General features: G+C 51.7%; 1 protein-coding gene and 1 long non-coding RNA gene across 4 annotated transcripts in view; both read left to right on the top strand.

Annotated features, from left to right (window-relative positions):
- The window catches only part of nek7 (NIMA-related kinase 7), a 131,860-nt gene extending 108,081 nt beyond the window's left edge, over nt 1-23,779 (top strand). For all 3 annotated transcript variants that reach the window (XM_041840535.2, XM_041840534.2, XM_045205379.1), the window contains 5 exons: nt 697-805; nt 894-1,001; nt 8,661-8,755; nt 20,799-20,912; nt 22,792-23,779. In XM_041840535.2, coding sequence (XP_041696469.1) covers nt 697-805; nt 894-1,001; nt 8,661-8,755; nt 20,799-20,912; nt 22,792-22,905 — 540 coding nt within the window. In that variant the 3' untranslated portion in view covers nt 22,906-23,779. The remainder of the gene's footprint in view (nt 1-696; nt 806-893; nt 1,002-8,660; nt 8,756-20,798; nt 20,913-22,791) is intronic.
- LOC123481427 lies at nt 4,135-5,533 on the top strand. Its single transcript, XR_006657098.1, has 3 exons — nt 4,135-4,902; nt 4,950-5,416; nt 5,494-5,533. It is a non-coding gene; the product is annotated as an uncharacterized LOC123481427 (long non-coding RNA).
- Nucleotides 23,780-24,040: the final 261 nt, after the last annotated feature.

Genomic DNA, 24,040 nt, shown 5'->3' with positions numbered 1-24,040 from the left:
CGTCTCCCCTACCGTCTCCCCTACCGTCTCCCATACCGTCTCCCATACCGTCTCCCATACCGTCTCCCCTACCGTCTCCCTACCGTCTCCCCTACCGTCTCCCCTACCGTCTCCCCTACCGTCTCCCCACCGTCTCTACCGTCTCCCCTACCGTCTCCCCTACCGTCTCCCCTACCGTCTCCCATACCGTCTCCCCTACCGTCTCCCCTACCGTCTCCCCTACCGTCTCCCCTACCGTCTCCCCTACCGTCTCCCCTACCGTCTCCCCTACCGTCTCCCCTACCGTCTCCCCTACCGTCTCCCCTACCCCCTCCCATACCGCCTCCCCTACCGTCTCCCCTACCGTCTCCCCTACCGTCTCCCCTACCGTCTCCCCTACCGTCTCCCCTACCGTCTCCCATACCGTCTCCCCTACCGTCTCCCATACCGTCTCCCCTACCGTCTGTGCTGAAACAACAAGCAGAGTGCACCGCCTCTCCTGAGTCGCACGAGCAAGTCCCCATTGAAGTTGATATATATATTTTTCTCTTTAAAACACATGTATTTAGACTATCTTGATATCCGGAAAAAACCCATATTTTTCGAATAGTGAAATCATTGTAAATACCCATCCCTGTGTGTGTGTGTGTGTGTGTGTGTGTGTGTGTGTGTGTGTGTGTGTGTTGTCCAACATTTTTGTGTTGTGTGTCTGTGCAGCACTTTAAGAAGCAGCGGAGGTTGATTCCAGAGAGGACAGTGTGGAAGTACTTTGTCCAGCTGTGCAGTGCACTGGAACACATGCACTCCCGACGGGTCATGCACAGAGGTACTATACATGCGTACACACACACACACACACACACACACACACACAGGCTCTTGAACTTGAACTACGTGCCCTGTCCTCTCTACAGATATCAAGCCAGCTAATGTGTTCATAACTGCCACAGGAGTGGTCAAGCTGGGAGATCTGGGACTGGGAAGATTCTTCAGCTCCAAAACCACCGCTGCCCATTCTCTGGGTAATAATACACACACAGACACACGCAAAGGGAGGGGATGTGTTTGATTAGCTGGTACAGCCCAGAACCATGTGTGTTGTAAAGCTGGGGTTTGAGGCCTTCTAAAGGTAACTCTGGGGCTGTTGCCTCTTCATTGGCCAGTTAGTCTCTTCCTGTTGCCTTGACCCATGACCTGTTGTCTGGGCGGAACACGTCTGGAACACGCCTCGCCGTCCCGCTGCCCGACACACGGCTCTGACTGCTGTAAAACGCTGGCCGGCCGACACTGGCACATGGTGTGTGTTTGTGGTTGTGTTGTGGTGAGGATTGTGTCAAAAATGCTCAATTCACATATTCTCATGTTTTCAAATAAACAGTAATGATTTTTTTTTTTTACATAATTGTAAACAATAGGATGGAGAGAGCGCCTCACACTGACAGAGTGTTAATGTTACATTTGGAAAACAGAAAGCCAATATTAGGCTATGTAGAAACCGAGTACACAGTATGATGACTAGATATGGGCACCAGCCTTAAAGTTGGGACCACAGTGCCCCCTTTAGGTCTTCTGTGAGTAGGCTGCTCCTTCAGCCCTTGGTCAGGGTGGGAGAGGAGAGGAGGAGAGAGATATAGTTAATGAGAGAGAGAGAGGAGAGATAGTGAATGAGACAGAATGGAGGGGAGAGAAGCAGAGAGGGGAGGGAAGGAGAGGAGGAGGAGAATAGAGGAGAGAGTAGAATAGAGGACAGAGGAAGAGGAGAATAGAGGAGGAGGAGAATAGAGGAGAATAGAGGAGAGAGGAAGAGGAGAATAGAGGAAGAGGAGAATAGAGGAGGAGGAGAATAGAGGAGAATAGAGGAGAGAGGAGGAGGAGAATAGAGGAGAGAGGAGGAGGAGAATAGAGGAGAATAGAGGAGAGAGGAGGAGGAGAATAGATGAGAATAGAGGAGAGAGGAGGAGGAGAATAGAGGAGAATAGAGGAGGAGAATAGAGGAGAGAGGAGAATAGAGGAGAGAGGAGGAGGAGAATAGAGGAGAGAGGAGGAGGAGAATAGAGGAGAGAGGAGAATAGAGGAGAGAGGAGAATAGAGGAGAGAGGAGGAGAATAGAGGAGAGAGGAGGAGGAGAATAGAGGAGAATAGAGGAGAGAGGAGAATAGAGGAGAGAGGAGGAGGAGAATAGAGGAGAGAGAAGGAGAATAGAGGAGAGAGGAGGAGGAGAATAGAGGAGAGAGGAGGAGGAGAATAGAGGAGAATAGAGGAGAGAGGAGGAGGAGAATAGAGGAGAATAGAGCAGAGAGGAGGAGGAGAATAGAGGAGAGAGAAGGAGGAGAATAGAGGAGAGAGAAGGAGGAGAATAGAGGAGAGAGGAGGAGGAGAATAGAGGAGAGAGGAGAAGTACTGGAGAGAAAAGGTGAGGCAAGTTTCTCCGCAAAGGGTTAATCTCCCCCACGGGCATGGAGACCAGGATCCATCCATTCCCAAAAGCCTCTCTTCTCCTCTTTGACCCTCATCTTTCTCTCTGTACCCCTCTCTCTCTCTCTCTCCTGCTGTCTTTCTCTCTGTACCCCTCTCTCTCCCTCTCTCCTGCTGCATCTTTCTCTCCATACCCCTCTCTCTCCCTCTCTCCTGCTGCATATTTCTCTCCGTACCACTCTCTCTAGCTGCCTCACTGTCTATCCAACTGTCTTTCTCAAACTTTCTCTCCTTTGCTCTTTCTCTCTCCCTCCATTCTCTCCTCCTCCTCATCTCTTCTCTCTCCCTCCCTCTTTGCCTCGCTCACCCTCCCTCCTTTCCTCTGTCTTTATCTCTCCTCTATACCGACGTCCTTTCCCTCCCTCTTTATTCCTTCTACCCCCTCTTCCCTTTCCCCCTTTCTCTCCCCCTAGCCCTCATCTCTCATTCCCTCTCTCCTCTCCTTCCCTCCCTCCCTCCCCCTTTCTCTCCTTCTCTCCTCATGTCTCTCTCTGCATGGGGGGCAGTGAAGTGTGTGTGCCTGTGTGTTTGTGTTTGAATCTCTCTCTCTGAATCTGTCTGTGTGCGTGCGTGTGCGTCTGTCTGACAGTTTGGGGCTTTAATGAGTCCAACCAGCCCAGTAGAAGAGGGAGGTGCTGGCTAGATACCAGTAGAAGAGGGAGGTGCTGGCTAGAGACCAGTAGAAGAGGGAGGTGCTGACTAGAGACCAGTAGAAGAGGGAGGTGCTGACTAGAGACTAGTAGAAGAGGGAGGTGCTGGCTAGAGAACAGTAGAAGAGCTAGGTGCTGGCTAGAGACCAGTGGAGGAGGGAGGTGCTGGTTAGAGAACAGTAGAAGAGGGAGGTGCTGGCTAGAGACCAGTGGAGGAGGGAGGTGCTGGTTAGAGAACAGTAGAAGAGGGAGGTGCTGGCTAGAGACCAGTAGAAGAGGGAGGTGCTGGCTAGAGACCAGTAGAAGAGGGAGGTGCTGGCTAGAGACCAGTAGAAGAGGGAGGTGCTGGCTAGAGACCAGTAGAAGAGGGAGGTGCTGGCTAGAGACAAGTAGAAGAGGGAGGTGCTGGCTGGAGCCCAGTAGAAGAGGGAGGTGCTGGCTAGAGACCAGTAGAAGAGGGAGGTGCTGGCTAGAGACCAGTAGAAGAGGGAGGTGCTGGCTAGAGACCAGTAGAAGAGGGAGGTGCTGGCTAGAGACCAGTAGAAGAGGGAGGTGCTGGCTAGAGACAAGTAGAAGAGGGAGGTGCTGGCTGGAGCCCAGTAGAAGCGGGGGGTGCTGGCTAGAGACCAGTAGAAGAGGGAGGTGCAGGCTAGAGACAAATAGAAGAGGGAGGTGCTGGCTGGAGCCCAGTAGAAGAGGGAGGTGCTGGCTAGAGACAAGTAGAAGAGGGAGGTGCTGGCTAGAGACCAGTAGAAGATGGAGGTGCTGGCTAGAAACCAGTAGAAGAGGGAGGTGCTGGCTGGATGGAGGTGCTGGCTAGAGACCAGTAGAAGAGGGAGGTGCTGGCTAGATACCAGTAGAAGAGGGAGGGGCTTGCTGGAGACCAGTAGAAGAGGGAGGTGCTGGCTAGAGACCAGTAGAAGAGGGAGGTGCTGGCTAGAGACCAGTAGAAGAGGGAGGTGCTGGCTAGAGACCAGTAGAAGAGGGAGGTGCTGGCTAGAGACCAGTAGAAGAGGGGGTTCTGGCTGGAGCCCAGTAGAAGAGGGAGGTGCTGGCTAGAGACCAGTAGAAGAGGGAGGTGCTGGCTAGAGACCAGTAGAAGAGGGAGGTGCTGGCTAGAGACCAGTAGAAGAGGGAGGTGCTGGCTAGAGACCAGTAGAAGAGGGAGGTGCTGGCTAGAGACCAGTAGAAGAGGGAGGTGCTGGCTAGATACCAGTAGAAGAGGGAGGGGCTTGCTGGAGACCAGTAGAAGAGGGAGGTGCTGGCTAGAGACCAGTAGAAGAGGGGGGTTCTGGCTAGAAACCAGTAGAAGAGCTAGGTGCTGGCTAGAGACCAGTAGAGGAGGGAGGTGCTGGTTAGAGACCAGTAGAAGAGGGAGGGGCTTGCTGGAGACCAGTAGAAGAGGGAGGTGCTGGCTAGAGACCAGTAGAAGAGGGGGGTTCTGGCTGGAGCCCAGTAGAAGAGGGAGGTGCTGGCTAGAGACCAGTAGAAGAGGGAGGTGCTGGCTAGAGACCAGTAGAAGAGGGAGGTGCTGGCTAGAGACCAGTAGAAGAGGGAGGTGCTGGCTAGAGACCAGTAGAAGAGGGAGGTGCTGGCTAGAGACAAGTAGAAGAGGGAGGTGCTGGCTAGAGACCAGTAGAAGAGGGAGGTGCTGGCTAGAGAACAGTAGAAGAGGGAGGTGCTGGCTAGAGACAAGTAGAAGAGGGAGGTGCTGGCTGGAGCCCAGTAGAATAGGGAGGTGCTGGCTAGAGACCAGTAGAAGAGGGAGGTGCTGGCTAGAGACCAGTAGAAGAGGGAGGTGCTGGCTAGAAACCAGTAGAAGAGGGAGGTGCTGGCTGGATGGAGGTGCTGGCTAGAGACCAGTAGAAGAGGGAGGTGCTGGCTAGAGACCAGTAGAAGAGGGAGGGGCTTGCTGGATGGAGGTGCTGGCTAGAGACCAGTAGAAGAGCTAGGTGCTGGCTAGAGACCAGTAGAGGAGGGAGGTGCTGGTTAGAGACCAGTAGAAGAGGGAGGGGCTTGCTGGAGACCAGTAGAAGAGGGAGGTGCTGGCTAGAGACCAGTAGAAGAGGGGGGTTCTGGCTAGAAACCAGTAGAAGAGCTAGGTGCTGGCTAGAGACCAGTAGAGGAGGGAGGTGCTGGTTAGATACCAGTAGAGGAGGGAGGTGCTGACTAGAGACCAGTAGAAGAGGGAGGTGCTTGCTGGAGCCCAGTAGAAGAGGGAGGTGCTGGCTAGAGACCAGTAGAAGAGGGAGGTGCTGGCTAGAGACCAGTAGAAGAGGGAGGTGCTGGCTAGAGACCAGTAGAAGAGGGAGGTGCTGGCTGGATGGAGGTGCTGGCTAGAGACCAGTAGAAGAGGGAGGTACTGGCTGGAGACCAGTAGAGGAGGGAGGTGCTGGCTAGAGACCAGTAGAAGAGGGAGGGGCTTGCTGGAGACCAGTAGAAGAGGGAGGGGCTTGCTGGAGACCAGTAGAAGAGGGAGGTGCTGGCTAGAGACCAGTAGAAGAGGGAGGTGCTGGCTAGATGATGGTCCAGGCTCACAGCTCAGTCGAGGAACCGGAAGATTCTATCCATACATTTCTACCATGACAATATAATCTTCTCTTACCCAGAATGCAGCTCAGTTGTCTTAACGATCTCTAATAATGGAAATCAATCCTAGACTTCTAGTTTATCTGCCTGAATAAATGAGTGTGTTTTAATTGGGAATGAATGAATGCTGACTGAGGCAGGCAGGCACTGTTGCTCTGCTCCTCTATACAACTATTAGCATAAGAGAGGCTGATGCTCTTTAATCAGCTGGTAATGGATGTTAAGGGAACGCCGTTCAAACTGCACCAGGAGACCTCCATAGCAACACACACACACACACACACACACACACACACACACCGCCAACCTGATGACCAATTAAAACTGGGCTCTTGCAAGCCAGCTCCCTCTCTCTCTTTCTCTCTCTGACCTCTCCTCTCTCTCCCTATCACCCCCTCTCTTTCTCAGCTCACTTGTGCTTTCTCCATCTCATTCTCTCTCACTCTCTCTCGCTCTCTCTCTCGCGCTCGCTCCCTCTCTCCCACTCTCCCTCTCTCTCTAGTTGATGGTGGAAGTGAAGGATTATTTTTAGAATTGGAGGTCACACGTCATTATACAGACCTGACATTTAGAGATAAAGAAATGTTTTCACACCCCAATTAAAACACACACCCCAATAATGCACTTTAATTTCTGCACAGATACACATAAACTCTTATCGCTTTCCACGTAATAGGTTTATTCAAACTAATGAATATCATGTTTGTATTATTAGTTAGACTGTCTTGTACACATTCACAGCTAAAAGCTGAATTGCAGTTTATAAAAAATAAAATAAAAGGATATAAAAGTTGAAGAAGAAGACAAAAATATGAGGATGGTGCCTGCTCTGCTCTTGGTGAAGGTCTCTATTCATCGGGTAGCCGAGTGGGATGGTTGTTCTCAGTCTCTAGCCATCTCTAGCCATCGGACTACTCCTCCACTAGTGATGTGTAGGACCCACTGGGGGCGATGCTTCTTCTGCTGCCAATACGGGCGCCTAAAGCTCACCACACATCATCAGTCCAGTGTATAAAGTCCCTCTCACTACGAGGGTGCCATGTCCACACTGCAGACTTCTCACTTTGGGCGGGTTAAACTAAAAGCCTTGTTGAATGCATCTTTTGAATGCAAACGGTAGACAGTTAGCTATAGCTAACTAGCTTAGCAAACCAAACACATCGATCTGGCATCATTTCTGCCATTCCATTGGTCAAGGCAACTATTCGAATTCGATCAAAATTCAATTAGTTATCAAACACACCAAAAACATTATTAAAAAAATTAATTAAATATGTACAATATTTAAAGGTCTCAGAATATGCTTCCATTATGGCATTTGTTTTGATTTGATTTATTAGGATCCCTAATAAATCAAACAAGACTTTACAATTTGCATACATTTAAAAACATTAACATGTAGTGTGTATGAAAATGTATGCACTCACTAACTGTAAGTCACTCTGGATAAGAGTGTTTGCTAAAATGACTTTTAAAAAATGTGTGTGTGTGTGTTTGCATCAATCAGTTACACATAATAATATGAATTATCATTATACATGTCAGTACATACACACAACAAGTAGGTCACAACCTATATTAGATTATACATTGGAATACTTCCCCTCAACATGTTAATGTTCTGGGTGCCTCTGTTTGAAGTGGACGTGTGCTAGATCAACCCCCAGTTTTTGTCTGGATCTGTCTCTGGTCTCTCACCCTTTATCTGTCAGCTATCTTCCCCGATCAGGCTCACTAGTGCCCTCTGTGGTGGGACAGTGTAACTATAGCTCGTCCCTGTACATGACTGGAGCTGTGTGATTGTACTGTGGGGTCTGGAGCGGGCCAGACAGCATGGTACTGTACTGTATGACTCTGGGGTCTGGAGCGGGCCAGACAGCATGGTACTGTACTGTATGACTGTGGGGTCTGGAGCGGGCCAGACAGCATGGTACTGTACTGTATGACTGTGGGGTCTGGAGCGGGCCAGACAGAATGGTACTGTACTGTATGACTGTGGGGGTCTGGAGCGGGCCAGACAGAATGGTACTGTACTGTATGACTGTGGGGTCTGGAGCGGGCCAGACAGAATGGTACTGCACTGTATGACTGTGGGGTCTGGAGCGGGCCAGACAGAATGGTACTGTACTGTATGACTGTGGGGTCTGGAGCGGGCCAGACAGAATGGTACTGTACTGTATGACTGTGGGGTCTGGAGCGGGCCAGACAGAATGGTACTGTACTGTATGACTGTGGGGTCTGGAGCGGGCCAGACAGAATGGTACTGTACTGTATGACTGTGGGGTCTGGTGCGGGCCAGACAGAATGGTACTGTACTGTATGACTGTGGGGTCTGGAGCGGGCCAGACAGAATGGTACTGTACTGTATGACTGTGGGGTCTGGAGCCGGGCCAGACAGAATGGTACTGTACTGTATGACTGTGGGGTCTGGAGCGGGCCAGACAGAATGGTACTGTACTGTATGACTGTGGGGTCTGGAGCGGGCCAGACAGAATGGTACTGTACTGTATGACTGTGGGGTCTGGAGCGGGCCAGACAGAATGGTACTGTACTGTATGACTGTGGGGTCTGGAGCGGGCCAGACAGCATGGTACTGTACTGTATGACTGTGGGGTCTGGAGCGGGCCAGACAGCATGGTACTGTACTGTATGACTGTGGGGTCTGGAGTGGGCCAGACAGCATGGTATTGAGATTATAGTTTCACAACCACAGCCAGAGTGTAGTGGTTGTAGAATATCTGTTGGACTCCTGTTTCTAATCACGATGAGGTATGGAAATGAGAGCTGAACTGGAGTTGTAATGTAGTGGACAAGTAGTTTGTGTGTGTGTGTTTGTGATACCTGTCTGTCTGTCTGTCTGTCTGTCTCTCTCTGAGGTTGTGTGTGTTGGGACATATGTGGTATGCTGGAACGGCTAGGTTAGCAGCGGAACAGGCTAATGTCTCTCTCTCTCCCTGTCTGTTCCAGTGGGCACCCCCTACTACATGTCTCCAGAGAGAATACATGAAAACGGATACAACTTCAAATCTGACATCTGGTCGCTAGGCTGCCTGCTCTACGAGGTAACGTATATGATACACATAACACATATACTGTACACACACACACACACACACACACAAACACAGATTTGTGAGGTAAAGGTGGATAGAAGAGCTGTAGTGTGTTTGAAGCTAGTAGAGAACTCCCAGTGACATGTCCATGTGGTTCAGTTTAACTGGGTGGATGTGATACTGACCAGTTAGATTACTCTGTAAACAAACCTCTTCCAGTTAAGAAGGGGGTGGGGAGAGAGAGTGAGAGGGAGAGGGGGGGTAGAGAAGAGAGGGAGGGGGGAGAGAGGAGAGAGAGAAGAGAGGGAGAGGGGGAGAGAGAGAAGAGAGGGAGTGGGAGAGAGAGGAGAGGGGGGAAGAGAAGAGGGGGTGGGGGAGAGAGAAGAGAGGGAGGGAGGAGAGCGAGGAGAGGGAGGGGGGAGAGAGGAGAGTGGGGGAGAGAGAGAAGAGAGGGAGGGGAGTGAGAAGAGAGGGGGAGAGAGAGGAGAGGGGAGAGAGAGAAGAGAGGGAGGGGTGGGGAGGGAGAGAGAGAGAAGAGAGGTAGGGGGGAGAGAGAGGAGAGTAGGGAGAGAGAAGAGAGGGAGGGGGGAGAGAGAGAAGAGAGGGAGGGGGGTGGGGAGAGAGAGAAGAGAGGGGGGAGAGAAGAGAGGGAGCGGGGGGGAGAGAAGAGAGGGAGAGGGGGTGGGGAGAGAGAAGAAAGGGAGACAGGGAGGGGGGTGAGGAGAGAGCTGAGGGGGGAGAGAGAGAAGGGATGGAGGGGGGGGTGGGGGAGAGAGAAGAGAGGGGGGTGGGGAGAGAGATTAGAGGGAGGGGGAGAGAGAGGAGTGGGAGGGGAGAGAGAGAAGAGAGGGGGGAGAGAGGGAGGGGTGAGAGAGGGAGAGAGGGGGGAGAGAGAAGAGAGGGAGGGGGGGTGGGGGAGAGAGACGAGAGGAGGGGAGAGAGAAGAGGGGGGTGGGGAGAGAGAAGAGAGGGAGAGGGGGGAGAGAAGAGAGGGAGAGGGGGTGGGGAGAGAGAAGAAAAGGGGGAGAGGGAGAGAGAAGAGAGGGGGGAGAGAGAGAAGGGGGGTGGGGGAGAGAGAAGAGAGGGAGGGGGAGAGAGAAGAGAGGGAGGGGGAGAGAGGAGAGGGAGGGGAGAGAGAGAGGAGAGGGAGGGGGGAGAGAGAGAAGAGAGGGAGGGGGCTGAGGAGAGAGGAGAGGGAGGGGAGAGAGAGAGGAGAGGGAGGGGGGGAGAGAGGAGAGGGAGGGGAGAGAGAGAGAGGAGAGGGAGGGGGGAGAGAGAAGGGATGGAGGGGGTGGGGGAGAGAGGAGAGAGAGGAGAGGGAGAGAGGAGAGGGAGAGGGGGTGGGGAGAGAGAGGAGGGGGAAAGATAAGAGAGGGAGGGAGAGAGAGAGAGGAGAGGGAGGGGAGAGAGAGAAGGGATGGAGGGGGGTGGGGAGAGAGAAGAGAGGGAGGGGAGAGAGAGGAGCGGGAGGGGGGAGAGAGAAGAGAGAGAGGGGGAGAGAGAGGAGGGGGAGGGGGGAGAGAGAGCAGTGGAAGGGGGGGGAGAGAGGAGTGGGAGGGGGATGGGGAGAGGAGGAGGAGAGAGAGAGAAATGGGGAGCGAGAAAGAGAGAGGAGGAGGAGAGAGAGAGATATGGAGAGAGAGAGAGAGGATGGGGAGAGAGAGAGAGAGAGGAGGAGGAGAGAGAGAGAGAGGATGAGAGAGAGAGAGATGGGCAGAGAGAGAGAGGATGGGGAGAGAGAGGGAGAGAGGATGGGGGGAGAGAGAGGGAGAGAGGATGGGGAGGGAGAGAGGTAGAGGGAAAGAGAGTACCAGTATATAGCTGTGGTGTGTTTGTGTGATATTATCTGTCCTTTCTAAACCTGCGTCACACAGACCCACCCTGCTCCCATTGATCTGAAAACACTCTTTAGTGTATATATGAAGGTCTTACAGGTGTGTGCATTGGATGTTGGATGTTGGATGTATGGATGTCTGTGAGGGTCAGACAGGTGTGTGTGTTTGTGTTTCAGGGCTATGTTTGAGAGAACATTATTATTTCAGTGTTAATCCTGGGGTGCTAGATGGGTGAGAGAGACAAACCCATCAATACCTGGCTGCATCTCCTATTCTGTTTGATGGAGGTGTCTACTTCCGTCCAACCGCATTACATCACCTGACCCGGCCCACCCCCGGCGTCATGGTAACGGGATGATGTCTGGTTGCTGGGGTGGTCTCCCTTGGCGACTGGGAGGGCACGGCAACATAGGCATGTGTAGATCGATATGGCGCCCATCCCCGGCCCAGACCCACCTGTGTGTGTGTGTGTGTGTGTGTGTGAAGTATTAGTAATAGTGCTGTAATGTCCTAACCCTTATGTAGCTTTTATACCCCTCCATAATTATTGGGACAGTGAAGCGTTTTTGTTCTCTTTTGGCTCTATACTTCAAATGTATGTATTTTATGACTATGAGGTCAAAGTGCAGACTGTCCGCTTTAATTTGAGGGTATTTTCATCCATATCGGGTGAACCGTTTAGAAATTACAGCGCTTAATTTCTAAACGGTCCCCCCGATATGGATGAAAATACCCTCAAATTAAAGCTGACCGTCATTGTTTGATTTCAAAACCAAGCTTTTGAAGTATAAAGCCAAAAGAAGAAAAAATGCTTCACTCTCCCAATAATTACAGAGGGCACTGTAACTTTATACCCTTAAATAGCTTTATACTCCTAAATAGCTTTATACTCCTAAATAGCTTTATACTCCTAAATAGCTTTATACCCCTAAATAGCTTTATACTGCTAAATAGCTTTATACTCCTAAATAGCTTTATACTCCTAAATAGCTTTATACTGCTAAATAGCTTTATACTCCTAAATAGCTTTATACCCCTAAATACAATGCATCCGGAAAGTATTCAGACCCCTTGACTTTTTCCACATTTTGTTACGTTACAGCCTTATTCTAAAATTGATTAAATTATTTTTTTTACTCATCAATCCACACACAATACTCCATAATGACAAAGCAAAAACAGGTTTTTAGAAATGTATGCTAATTTATTATAAATAAAGAACAGAAATATCACATTTACATAAGTATTTCAGACCCTTTACTCAGTACTTTGTTGAAGCACCTTTGGCAGCAATTACAGCCTCGAGTCTTCTTGGGTATCACGCTACAATCTTAGCACACCTGTATTTCCGGAGTTTCTCCCATTCTTCTCTGCAGATCCTCTCAAGCTCTGTTAGGTTGGATGGGGAGCATCGCTGCACAGCTATTTTCAGGTCTCTCCAGAGATGTTCGATCGGGTTCAAGTCCGGGCTCTGGTTGGGCCACTCAAGGACATTCAGAGACTTGTCCCAAAGCCACTCCTGCATTGTCTTGGCTGTGTGCTTAGGGTCGTTGTCCTGTTGGAAGGTGAACCTTCGCCCACAGTCTGAGGTCCTGAGCGCTCTGGAGCCAGTTTTCATCAAGGATCTCTCTGTACTTTGCTCCATTCATCTTTCCCTCGATCCTGACTAGTCTCCCAGTCCCTGCCGCTGAAAAACATCCCCACAGCATGATGCTGCCACCACCATGCTTCACCGTAGGGATGGTGCCAGCTTTCCTCCAGACGTGACACTTGGCATTCAGGCCAAAGAGTTCAATCTTGGTTTCATCAGACCAGATAATCTTGTTTCTCATGGTCTGAGAGTCCTTTAGGTGCCTTTTGGCAAACTCCAAGCGGGCTGTCATGTGCCTTTTGCTGAGGAGTGCCTTCCATCTGTCCATTCAACCATAAAGAGGCCTGATTGGTAGAGTGCTGCAGAGATGGTTGTCCTTCTGGAAGGTTCTCCCATCTCCACAGAGGAACTCTGGAGCTCTGTCAGAGTGACCATCAGGTTCTTGGTCACCTCTGACCAAGGCCCTTCTTCCCCGATTGCTCAATTTGGCCGGACGGCCAGCTCTAGGAAGAGTCTTGGTGGTTCCAAGCTTCTTCCATTTAGGAATGATGTAGGCCACTGTGTTCTTGGGGACCTTCAATGCTGCAGAAATGGTTTGGTACCCTTCCCCAGATCTGTGCCTCAACACAATCCTGTCTCGGAGCACTACGGACAATTCCTTCGACCTCATGGCTTGGTTGTTGCTCTGAAATGCACTGTCAACTGTGGGACCTTTATATAGACAGGTGTGTGCCTTTCCAAATCATGTCCAATCAATTGAATTTACCACAGGATGACTCCAATCAAGTTGTAGAAACATCTGAAGGATGATCAATGGAAACAGGATGCACCTGAGCTCAATTTTGAGTCTCATAGAAAAGGGTCTGAATACTTATGTAAATGTGATATTTCTGTTTTTTATTTCTAAAATCCTGTTTTGGCTTTGTCATTTTGGGGTATTGTGTGTAGATTGATGAGGGATTTGTTTTTAAATCCATTTTAGAATGAGGCTGTAATGTAACAAAATGTGGAAAAAGTCAGGGGGTCTGAATACTTTCTGAATGCACTGTAGCTTTATACCCCTATGTAGCTTTATAACCCTATGTAGCTTTATATCCCTATATAGCTTTATACCACTATGTAGCTTTATACCCCTATGTAGCTTTATACCCCTATGTAGCTTTATACCCCTATGTAGCTTTATACCCCTATGTAGCTTTATACCCCTATGTAGCTTTATACCCCTATATAGCTTTATACCCCTATGTAGCTTTATACCCCTATATAGCTTTATACCCCTATGTAGCTTTATACCCCGATGTAGCTTTATACCCCAATGTAGCTTTATACCCCTATGTAGCTTAATACCCCTATATAGCTTTATGCCCATGGATGTTTGAGAGAGAGAGAGAGAGAGAGAGAGAGAGAGAGAGAGAGAGAGAGAGAGAGAGAGAGAGAGAGAGAGAGAGAGAGGGAGAGAGAGGGAGAGAGAGAGAGAGAGAGAGAGAAGAGAGAGGGGGAGGGAGAGAGGGGAGGGAGAGAGGGGAGGGAGAGAGATAGAGAGAGTCAGTCATGCACAGAGATCAATATTCATTAAGAGTGAGAAGAACCTAGACCTAACATCCATCCTCCTTAACATGGCCAGGACCTCATGCTGACACACAGACTGAACTGTAGAGAAGAACACACACTGCACAGCTAGGGGCTGGATGGGAGAGGAGGAGGCAGAAGACTAGGGGCTGGATGGGAGAGGAGGAGGCAGAAGACTAGGGGCTGGATGGGAGAGGAGGAGGCAGAAGACTAGGGGCTGGATGGGAGAGGAGGAGGCAGAAGACTAGGGGCTGGATGGGAGAGGAGGAGGCAGAAGACTAGGGGCTGGATGGGAGAGGAGGAGGCAGAAGAACACACACTGCACAGCTAGGGGCTGGATGGGAGAGGAGGAGGCAGAAGACTAGGGGCTGGATGGGAGAGGAGGAGGCAGAAGACTAGGGGCTGGATGGGAGAGGAGGAGGCAGAAGAACACACACTGCACAGCTAGGGGCTGGATGGGAGAGGAGGAGGCAGAAGACCACACACTGCACAGCTAGGGGCTGGATGGGAGAGGAGGAGGCAGAAGACTAGGGGCTGGATGGGAGAGGAGGAGGCAGAAGACTAGGGGCTGGATGGGAGAGGAGGAGGCAGAAGAACACACACTGCACAGCTAGGGGCTGGATGGGAGAGGAGGAGGCAGAAGACTAGGGGCTGGATGGGAGAGGAGGAGGCAGAAGAACACACACTGCACAGCTAGGGGCTGGATGGGAGAGGAGGAGGCAGAAGAACACACACTGCACAGCTAGGGGCTGGATGGGAGAGGAGGAGGCAGAAGAACACACACTGCACAGCTAGGGGCTGGATGGGCGAGGAGGAGGCAGAAGACCACACACTGCACAGCTAGGGGCTGGATGGGAGAGGAGGAGGCAGAAGAACACACACTGCACAGCTAGGGGCTGGATGGGAGAGGAGGAGGCAGAAGAACACACACTGCACAGCTAGGGGCTGGATGGGAGAGGAGGAGGCAGAAGAACACACACTGCACAGCTAGGGGCTGGATGGGAGAGGAGGAGGCAGAAGACCAGCGAGAGACAAAGTGAGGTGTGTGTGTGTCACCAGCAGCAGCCCCTCAGACAGACAGCAGGCGTGCGTGTGCGGCAAAAAAAAACCTGGAATACCAATGAGCCCACACACACACACACACACACACACAACACACACACACACACACACACACACACACACACACACACACACACACACACACACACACACACACACACACACACACACACACACACACAGGCCCTGGAGGTCATAGAGTGAGTCAGTCATCTCTCCCATCGCCATGATGCCCAGCCTGCAATGAGTCTGAGAGAGTGGGGGCCCTGTTTGTGTGCAGGGCCGGCAGCTGTCAGGGGCCAGGAGTAAAAGACACTAATGAACCAGATGAATACTGCAAAAACTCCCAAATACAAACAGGACAGTTGACATTTTTCATCTGTCAAAAGCAGAGGATGCATGAAAATACAATGGTCCTTGTTTAACCCTTTACTGGCTACAGCTGCTGCCTGCCTCCCTCCCTCCCCTCCCCTACCTCTCTCTCTCTCTCTCTCTACTTTATCTCTCTCTCTCTCTCTCTCTCTCTCTGTGTCTGTCTCTCTCTCTCTCTCTCTGTTCTGTCTCTCTCTCTCTCTTTTCTCTCTCTCTCTCTCTCTCTCTCTCTCTCTCTCTCTTCCTTCTCTCTCTCTCTCTCTCTCTCTCTCTCTCTCTCTCTCTCTCTCTCTCTCTCTCTCTCTCTCTCTCTCTCTCTCTCTCTCCCCCTCTATCTCTCTCTCTCTCCCTCCCTCCCCCTCTCTCTCTCTAAGGAGAACATGCCGGAACCTACCTCCCCTGCCACACACACACACACTGTGCTACAATAGTGTGGTTATGTGATGGTGCAGTGGGGGGGATGTCGAAGGGAGATATTCTACCACTGTCATCCTTACTTCTTATTGGCTGATGTGACAGAGCCTGTCTTAACCATGTCCAACACTCAGTGGCCTCTACTTTTTCACACCCTGTTAGATGGAGGGATGGGCGGAGAGAAGTAGAGAGAGGGGGCATTGGATGGAGAGAGGGGTTGAATAACTATGTCTCGTTTCCCATCCTCCCCTCGTTGCTAGGCAACCCCTCGGTTGCTTGATTACGCGCTGGTAAATGATAAAGATGCTGTGAGGACGAGAGAGAAAAAGGGAGAGAGAATGGAACATCTGGAAGAAAAGTGACACCAGTCTTGATGGCTGCTTCAGCTGATATCTGCCTCTCTCTCCTCTCACTCCTCTCCCTCCTCTCCTCCTCTCCCTCCTCTCACTCCTCTCCTCCTCTCCTCTCCTCCTCTCCCTCCTCTCACATTTCTCCTCCTCTCACTCCTCTCCTCCTCTCCCTCCTCTCACTCCTCTCCTCCTCTCCTCTCCTCCTCTCCCTCCTCTCACATTTCTCCTCCTCTCACTCCTCTCCCTCTCCCTCCGCCACACCCTCCTCCTCACCTCTCCTCCTCTCACTCCTCTCCTCTCTCCTCTCCTCCTCTCCTCCCTCTCATTTCTCCTCATCTCTCCACCCCACTCTCCCTCCTCTCCCTCCTCTCCCTCCTCTCCTCCTCTCACCCTCTCCTCCTCTCCTCCCTCCCCTCTCCATTATCTCCTCCTCTCCTCCTCTCCTCCCCCTCCTCCCTCTCCTCCTCTCCTCCCCTCCTGTCCCACCTCTCACGCCTCTCCCTCCTCTCACTCCTCTACTCCTCTCCTCCTTTCACTCCTCTCCTCCTCTCCCTCCTCTCACAACTCTCCTCTTCTCACTCCTCTCCTCCTCTCACTCCTCTCACTCCTCTCCTCCTCTCACTCCTCTCCCTCCTCTCACTCCTCCCCTCCTCTCCTCCTCTCTTCCTCTCCTTCCTCCCCTCCTCTCCCTCCTCTCCTCCTCTCCTCCTCTCCCTCCTCTCCTCCTCTCCTCCTTTCCTCCTCTCACTCCTCTCACTCCTCTCCTCCTGTCCCTCCTCTCACTCCTCTCCCTCATCTCCTCCTCTCACTCCTTCTCACTCCTCTCTCCTCTCACTCCTCTCACTCCTTCTCACTCCTCTCCTCCTCTCACTCCTCTCTCCTCTCCTCCCTCTCACTCCTCTCCTCCTCTCCCTCCTCTCACAACTCTCCTCCTCTCACTCCTCTCCTCCACTCCTCCTCTCACTCCTCCCTACTCTCACTCCTCTCCCTCCTCTCCTCCTCTCACTCCTCTCCCTCCTCCCCTCCTCTCCCTCCTCCCCTCCTTTCACTCCTCTCCTCCTCTCACTCCTCTCCTCCTCACTCCTCTCCTCCTCCCCCTCCTCTCCTCCTCTCCCTTCTCTCCTGCCGCTCACACCTGTCCTCCTTTCCTCCTCTCACTCCTCTCTTCCTCTCACTCCTCTCCTCCTCTCCTCCTGTCCCTCCTCTTCTCCTCTCACTCCTCTCCTCCTCTCACTCCTCTCCTCCTCTCACTCCTCTCACTCCTCTCCCTCCCCCTCCTCCTCTCACTCCTCTCCTCCTCTCACTCCTCCCCTCTTCTCACTCCTCCTCCTCTCACTCCTCTCCTCCTCTCCCTCATCTCCCTCCTCTCACTCCTCCTCCTCTCCTCCTCTCCCTCCTGTCACTCCTCTTCTCTCCCTCCTCTCACTCCTCTTCTCTCCCTCCTCTCCTCCTCTCACTCCCCTCCCTCCTCTACTCCTCACCTTCTCTCTTCCTCTCACTCCTCTGCCTCCCTCCTCTCTCCTTCTAACTCCTCTCCCTCCTCTCCATTCTCTCCTCCTCTCACTCCTCTCCCTCCTCTCCTCTCCCTCCTCTCACTCCTCTCCTCCTCTCCTCCTCTCCTCCTCTCACTCCTCTCCCTCCTCCACTCCTCTCACTCCTCCCCTCCCCTCCCTCCTCCTCCTCCTCCTCTCCTCCTCTCCTCCTCTCCTCCTCTCACTCCTCTCCTCCTCCACTCCTCACCTCCCCTCCTCCCCTCCCCCTGTCCCACCTCACTCCTCTCCTCCTCCCCTCTCCCTCCTCTCACTCCTCTACTCCTCTCCCTCTCCTCCCTCTCACTCCCTCCTCCTCTCCTCTCCCTCATCCACTCCTCTCACTCCTCCCCTCCTCTCCTCCTCTCCTTCCTCCCCTCCTCTCCCTCCTCTCCTCCTCTCCCTCCTGTCACTCCTCTTCTCTCCCTCCTCTCCTCCTCTCACTCCCCTCCCTCCTCTCACTCCTCTCCTCCTTTCCTCCTCTCACCCCTCTCACTCCTCTCCTCCTGTCCCTCCTCTCACTCCTCTCCCTCATCTCCTCCTCTTCCTCCTCTCCTCCTACCATCTCACTCTCTCCCCCACCCTCCTCCCTCCGCTCCCTCCTCTCACAACTCTCCTCCTCTCACTCCTCTCCTCCCTCTCCTCTCTACTCCTCTCCTCCTCTCTCATCTCCCTCCTCTCACTCTCCCTCCTCTCCTACCTCTCCCTCCTCTCCCTCCTGTCACTCCTCTCTCCCTCCTCCCCTCCTCTCCCTCCTCTCCTCCTCTCTTCCTCTCCTCCTGTCACTCCTATTCTCTCCCTCCTCTCCTCCTCTCACTCCCCTCTCTCCTCTCACTCCTCTCCTCCTTTCCTCCTCTCACTCCTCTCCTCCTCTCCCTTCTCTCCTGCCGCTCACACCTGTCCTCCTTTCCTCCTCTCACTCCTCTCTTCCTCTCACTCCTCTCCTCCTCTCCTCCTGTCCCTCCTCTTCTCCTCTCACTCCTCTCCTCCTCTCACTCCTCTCACTCCTCTCACTCCTCTCCTCCCCTCCTCCTCTCACTCCTCTCCTCCTCTCACTCCTCCTCTTCTCACTCCTCCTCCTCTCACTCCTCTCCTCCCTCTCCCTCATCTCCCTCCTCTCACTCCTCCCCTCCTCTCCTCCTCTCCCTCCTGTCACTCCTCTTCTCTCCCTCCTCTCACTCCTCTTCTCTCCCTCCTCTCCTCCTCTCACTCCCCTCCCTCCTCTACTCCTCACCTTCTCTCTTCCTCTCACTCCTTGCCTCCTCTCCCTCCTCTAACTCCTCTCCTCCTCTCCATTCTCTCCTCCTCTCACTCCTCTCCCTCCTCTCCTCCTCTCCCTCCTCTCACTCCTCTCCTCCTCTCACTCCTCTCCTCCTCTCACTCCTCTCCCTCCTCCACTCCTCTCACTCCTCCCCTCCTCCCCTCCTCTCCTCCTCCCCTCCTCTCCTCCTCTCACTCCTCTCCTCCCCTCTCCCTCCTCCACTCTCTCACTCCTCCCTCCTCCCCCCTCCTGTCCCACCCTCACTCCTCTCCCTCCTCCCTCCTCTCCCTCCTCTCACTCCTTACTCCTCCTCCTCCTCTCCTCCTCTCACTCCCTCCTCATCCACTCCCCTCTCACTCCTCTCCTCCTCTCCTTCCTCCCCTCCTCTCCCTCCTCTCTCCTCTCTTCCTCTCCCTCTCCTGTCACTCCTCTTCTCTCCTCCTCTCCTCTCTCACTCCTCTCTCCCCCTCCCCTCCTTTCCTCCTCTCACTCCTCTCACTCCTCTTCCTCCTCTCCCTCCTCTACTCCTCTCCTTCTCACTCCTCTCCTCCTCTCACTCCTCTCCTCCTCTCACTCCTCTCCTCCTCTCCTCCTCTCCCTCCTCTCACAACTCTCCTCCTCTCACTCCTCTCCTCCTCTCCTCCTCTCACTCCTCCCTCCTCTCACTCCTCTCCCTCCTTCCCTCCTCTCACTCCTCTCCTCTCACTCCTCTCCTCCTCCCCCTCCTCTCCTCCTCTCCCTTCTCTCACTCCTCTCACTCATCTCTTCCTCTCACTCCTCTCCTCCTCTCCTCCTGTCCCTCCTCTCCTCCTCTCACTCCTCTCCTCCTCTCACTCCTCTCCTCCTCTCACTCCCTCCTCCTCTCACTCCTCTCCCCCCGCCTCCTCTCACTCCTCTCCTACTCTCACTCCTCTCCTCTTCTCACTCCTCTCCTCCTCTCACTCCCTCTCCTCCTCTCCTCCTCTCACTCATCTCCTCCTCTCCTCCTTCTCCTTCTCTCTCTCCTCTCCCCTTCCTCCTGCCGTTCTCCACTCTCCCTATATCCTCCTGTACCCTCTCCCCCTCCTTCCCCTCTCCTCCAATTCCTCTTCTCTGTGGCTATGCTCGCCTGCCTTCCTTTTCCAGAGAAGGGCCTCTCTGTTCCACCTAACTGAGATATCCCCCCTTCTCTCTCTCTCTCTCTCTCTCTCTCTCCTCCCCCCTCCTTTCTCCTCTTAGTTTTAATAGAGCGTCAGAGCAGGAGAAAACCAGTCAACTGGAGGGAACCAAACAAGCAAAAATAAACTTTCTGGGATTTTATTTTTTGGTTCAGTGGATTTGAAATCCAACCATTCTCTATCTCATACATACACAGACTTCAGTCCAATGGTCACGCATACACCGAGTGTACAAAAAATTAGGAACACCTTCCTAATATTGAGTTGCCCTCAGAACAGCCTCAATTCGTCGGGGCATGGACTCTACAAGGTGTTGAAAGCATTCCACAGGGATGCTGGCCCGTGTTGACGCCAATGCTTCCCACAGTTGTGTCAAGTTGGCTGGATGTCCTTTGGCTGGTGGACCATTCTTGATACACACAGGAAACTGTTGAGCGTGAAAAACCCAGCAGCTTTTCAGTTCTTGGCACACTCAAACCGGTGCGCCTGGCATCTACTACCATATCCTGTTCAAAAGCACTTAAATCTTTTGTCTTGCCCATTCACCCTCTGAATGGCACACATACACAATCCATGTCTCAATTGTCTCAAGGCGTAAAAATCCTTCTTTAACCTGTTTCCTCCCCTTCATCTACACTGATTTGAAGTGGATTTAACAAGTGACATCAATAAGGGATCATACATTTCACCTGGATTCACCTGGTCAGTATGTCATGGACCTAATGTTTTGTACACTCAGTGTACATCGAGAAGGCCAAATTCAGATGTAGTGTTTTCTTTGTCTTCCAATAAGCAGAGAATTGGGTATATCATGATATTAGGTACATCATTGTGTGTAACTAAATGTCTCTCTCTCTCTCTCTCTCTCTCCCTCCCTCCCTCCCTCCCTCCCTCCCTCCCTCCCTCCCTCAGATGGCAGCTCTCCAGAGCCCATTCTATGGTGATAAGATGAACCTGTACTCTCTGTGTAAGAAGATTGAGCAGTGTGACTACCCTCCACTTCCATCCGACCACTACTCTGAAGAGGTGCTTCTCCAACACTCACTTTACCCTCTTTCACCTTCTCTCCATCGATCTCACCCCAAAATCATCTCCTCACCCTCTCTCACCCCAAAAATGATCTCACTCTCACTTCAAATCACCCTCCTCTCGCTCGTTGACCCTGGAATTAGTAGTATAGATCCAACTCTATACATTAGAAGAAAGCTGCAGGCCTCATTCCCAAACCAATGGGAAAGTATGGAACATTATTATGGGACACCCAAAACGGGAACAGTTTTTCAACTAGAAAGTGATCATATTCTATTAAAAGCATCTGTGCCAGAACTGACATTGGGGCTGAATATGAATGGCGTATTTAGTGTCATATTTCCTTCAGTAATAGTTGAGGAGTTGTGCATGCGTTTTGGGCTGTGCTCAGGCATTGAGGACAATGTAATGTAGAACTTACAATCTGTGGTTATAGATGTGACCTACAGACTGCTGCTGACTGTGTGTGTGCTACCCATGATTCCCCCCACCCAGCCCCCATATCACCCTCTATCACCCCATCTGGGAAAGAGAGAGATGGGAAGGGAGAGAGAGAGAGAGAGATGGAGGGATGGGGGTGCCTGGAGCGCCTGTCTGGATGTAAACAAAGCTCCAGAAGCATCGGGAGAAAACTGTCAGCTGCTCATCTTTGTTCTGTCATTTACTGTCTCCTCCGTTCACTCCCTCCTTTCTCCCCCCTCCACCTGACGCCATTCCTCTATCTCCCCCCCCATCTCTCTGCTGCGAAGAGGCACAGGAATATTTTACATATTTTACATATCTCTTCATCACTCATCCTCCTCTCTCCATTCTATGAGACTAATTCTGCATTTGTATCACACACACACACACCCTGACACACACACCCTGACACACAAACACACACACACCCTGACACACACACACACCCTGACACACACACACCCTGACACACAAACACACCCTGACACACACCCTGACACACACACCCTGACACACAAACACACACACACCCTGACACACACACCCTGACACACACACACCCTGACACACACACCCTGACACACACCCTGACACACACACACCCTGACACACAAACACACACACACCCTGACACACACACACACACACCCTGACACACACACCGTCCGCTGCGTGATGAGGACTCGCCGAGCCCAGCGCCACGTAACAGCGGCCAGGAAGTCGGCAGGCGGTTACCATAGCGACCTGGCACTGGCGCTTTCTCTTCTTTCTTTCTTTTAGTTTTTTTCCTTCTTTTTTTAATGATGGTGGTCACTGTTCCGCCTCTGAGCCGCTCTATCCGCTCCAATCAGCCGCTCCGCTTGGCCTCAAGTGTAAAGACTCCGGGATGATAGTGTGTGTGTGTGTGTGTGTGTGTGTGTATGTGTGTGTGTGTAAAGCGCGTCCATGTGTCTGTGCCTGATTGTAGCGATGTGCGAGCAACGTCTGTGTGTGTGTGTGTGTGTGTGTGTCTCAGGTTGACTGAAAGTAGATTCACAAGCCCATGGGGCAATTAACACACTATCACCCCTGCTGTATTTAGTTACAGCACCTGTAGTATGCTAGCTGCTATCGGAAAGGGAGGAGGGTGACAATGAGAGACTTAAGAACGTGTTTCTGTCATTAGATTTGTTCATTTGTCTGGAATGTTCTTTTAACACAACAGACAGACGGCTCTCTTTGTGCTTTGTCTCAGGATACTGTCTAATAGCTGATATCTCTCTCTCTCTCTCTCTCTCTCTCTCTCTCTCTCTCTCATCCCTCTCCCCCTCTCTCTCTCTCTCTCTCTCTCTCTCTCCATCCCCCCTCTCTCTCTCTCTCTCTCTCTCTCTCTCTCTCTTTATCTCTCTCTCTTTATCTCTCTCTCTCCATCCAGCTGAGAAAGGTGGTAGATATGTGTATTAACCCCGACCCAGAGAAGAGGGCTGACATCATGAATGTGTATGATATCGCCAAACACATGCATGGCCAGACGCAGCTGGGCAGCTAAGTCTTCCCCGAAGACACACTACGACCTGCACTCCTCTCCTCTCCTCCTCTCTTCCCTCACCTCCACAGAAGGACAGGCAGACATCGATCTTGTCTTTCACACAATCATGTATTCAGAAGTTCAGTTGTTCAGAGGTCTCTGTAATTTTAAGGTGGTTTTGTTTAGGAGAATGGAGTGCTGTCTGTATGTGCCAGATATGTCCTCTCTCTATTCCCATTCAGCTTAAAGATTGTTAAAGATGTTCTATTGGGCCCTGCCCTGCCCTGCCCGGCCCTGCCCTGCCCTGCCTTGCCCTGCCCTGCCCTGCCTGGCCCTGGGGTGATGGAGGAGGACTTTCAGATGATTAGGATCTCAAGTTAGAATTGAACCCTTAGTAGTCTAGTCTGCTGATTCCTGTGTTCCTGATGTCATTAAGTAGAAATAGCAGCATATGTACTGTCTACATACGGACACAGCCTGTGTCCCAGAGGAATCTGCAATATGAATGTTGAGTGTTGTATTGTTCGTTTTTAATAACAGAATATACTGTTAGATGTAGATTATCTGTAGATCTGAAATATCTAGATCGAAACAAAAATCCAGACGTTAAGAAGAAGATATCAAGTGTTTAGAAATATAGTTAAATGTTGCCGTGTTGCACTTTTTACCCCGGTACTGACAGGGTGGTGTGGTGAATGTATCTAGGAGGGTTATGTCTTTTATCCCAAAGAGCAGGGTAGCAGTGTAGAGAGAGAGAGAGAGAGAGAACTAGGGAAGAGGTAGGTAGAGGTAGAGAGATGTTGCAAGTTAACAGTGAGGTTATACATGTATGAACTTGGTTGAATGTAATAATAATGTTACAATTACAAATATAAAAGCTTTAATTATTATAATACTTTTTTAAACATTTTGTTCATTTAGCCGACGCTCTTATCCAGAGCAGTTAGGGTTAAGGTGCCTTGTTCAAGGGCACAATAAAGATTTTCACGTAGTCGGCTCTGGGATTCGAACCAGCGACCTTTCGGTCACTGGCCCAACGCTCTTAACCGCTAGCCTACCTGTCACCCATTTTTCTGGGTGGTCCATGACAAGAAACAAAATGCAAAGTGAAGTGCCTAGTGATAGTTATTAGTTCTAACTAACTGTCTGAACAACC

This window comes from Coregonus clupeaformis, chromosome 20, assembly GCF_020615455.1.
Source record: "Coregonus clupeaformis isolate EN_2021a chromosome 20, ASM2061545v1, whole genome shotgun sequence".
NCBI lineage: Eukaryota > Metazoa > Chordata > Actinopteri > Salmoniformes > Salmonidae > Coregonus > Coregonus clupeaformis.
This window is presented reverse-complemented; position numbering and strand designations above follow the sequence as displayed.